This window comes from Callorhinus ursinus, unplaced genomic scaffold (genome assembly GCF_003265705.2).
Source record: "Callorhinus ursinus isolate GAN/ISIS: 27379988/994484 unplaced genomic scaffold, GSC_fseal_2.0 scaffold1, whole genome shotgun sequence".
In the NCBI taxonomy this organism is placed as follows: Eukaryota; Metazoa; Chordata; class Mammalia; order Carnivora; family Otariidae; genus Callorhinus; species Callorhinus ursinus.
The window spans coordinates 30,448,303-30,449,705 of record NW_027397063.1 but is presented as its reverse complement, the minus strand read 5'-3'; the positions used below and the strand labels follow the sequence as shown (position 1 = coordinate 30,449,705).

The 1,403-nt window shown below is 43.1% G+C and overlaps 1 protein-coding gene across 1 annotated transcript; it reads left to right on the top strand.

The window, feature by feature from the left end:
• Positions 1–328: 328 nt before the first annotated feature.
• Positions 329–808, top strand: LOC112834153 (endogenous retrovirus group K member 7 Pro protein-like). The gene has a single exon (XM_025885621.2). The coding sequence runs from the start codon at positions 329–331 to the stop codon at positions 806–808; it is 480 nt and encodes a 159-aa protein (XP_025741406.2).
• Positions 809–1,403: the final 595 nt, after the last annotated feature.

Genomic DNA, 1,403 nt, shown 5'->3' with positions numbered 1-1,403 from the left:
CACAGTAGATTTAACCACTCCTTTTACAGTAAGTCTTCACCCTGGTCTTGGGCCTCATAAAATACCCATGGGTTATTATGGACCTTTACCAAGAGGAACCGTGGGTCTTGTGCTAGGAAGATCTAGCCTAAATCTTAAAGGAATCCAGGTTATGACTGGAGTAATAGATTCTGATTATGAAGGAGAAATAATGGTGCTCGAACAGACTCGAGTTCCTTGGACCTTTCAGGGAGGAGATAAAATTGCTCAGTTATTATTATTGCCCTATGTACAAATTGGTCAGTCCCAACGGATCAGATGAGGAGGATTCGGTAGTACTGATCCTCTCATGGTTAAATGGGCTTCATTATTGACTCAGACTGATCGTCCTTCTATGACTCTTAAAATTAGAGGAAGGACTTTCTCAGGTCTAGTAGACTCTGTAGCCGATATTTCAGTAATAGCCTCCCAGCATTGGCCTAATACCTGGCCCACGCAAGCAACCTCTAGTTCGGTAGAAGGAATAGGTTTTGTGACGGCAGAAGAAATTCGACAAAGCAGTGTGCCACTTAAATGTGAGGGACCAGATGAATTAGAAGGAATTACCCAGCCTTTTATCTTAAATACCCCCATTAACCTTTGGGGAAGAGACCTCTTGCAACAATGGGGAGCTGAGCTAATCATCCCCCCAAGTCAACCAGCTAATCAAATCATGACAAAAATGGGCTATAAACCAGGACAGGGCTTAGGTAGACATCAAGGAATAAAGGAGCCCATCATTGCCCAACGACAAACTCATAGGGCTGGACTGGGTTACCCTTTTCTCTAGGGGCCATTGAGGAAAAGAGGCCTGCCGCTATCAAAATAACATGGAAAACTTCTTCCTTGGTTTGGACTCCTCAGTGGTCCCTTCCCATTGAAAAATTGCAGGCCTTAGAGCAAATGATTCGAGAACAATTGCAGGCAGGACATATACAGAGCCTTTGCAACCTCCTTGGAACTCTCCTGTTTTTGTTATCAGAAAGAAATCAGGTAAGTTGAGTCTCTTAATAGACCTTTGGAATGTTAATGCTGTCATGGAGCCTCTGGGTGCCCTGCAGCCTGGGTTACCCACTCCTACAGCCATTCCCAAACAATGGCCATTGATAATAATAGATCTTAAGGATTGTTTCTATACCATAGCCATTCACCCTGAGGATAAGGAGAAATTTGCCTTTTCTATTCCCAGCACTAACAATAAGGAACGAATGAGACGATATCAATGGACAGTTTTGCCACAAGGCATGACTAATTCTCCTACCATGTGTCAGTATTATGTTGGCCTGGTCCTCAGACCTGTAAGAGATCATTATCCTCGATCCTATGTCATTCATTATATGGATGATATTTTGCTAGCATCACAAAGTGAAACCGAATTACAAGAT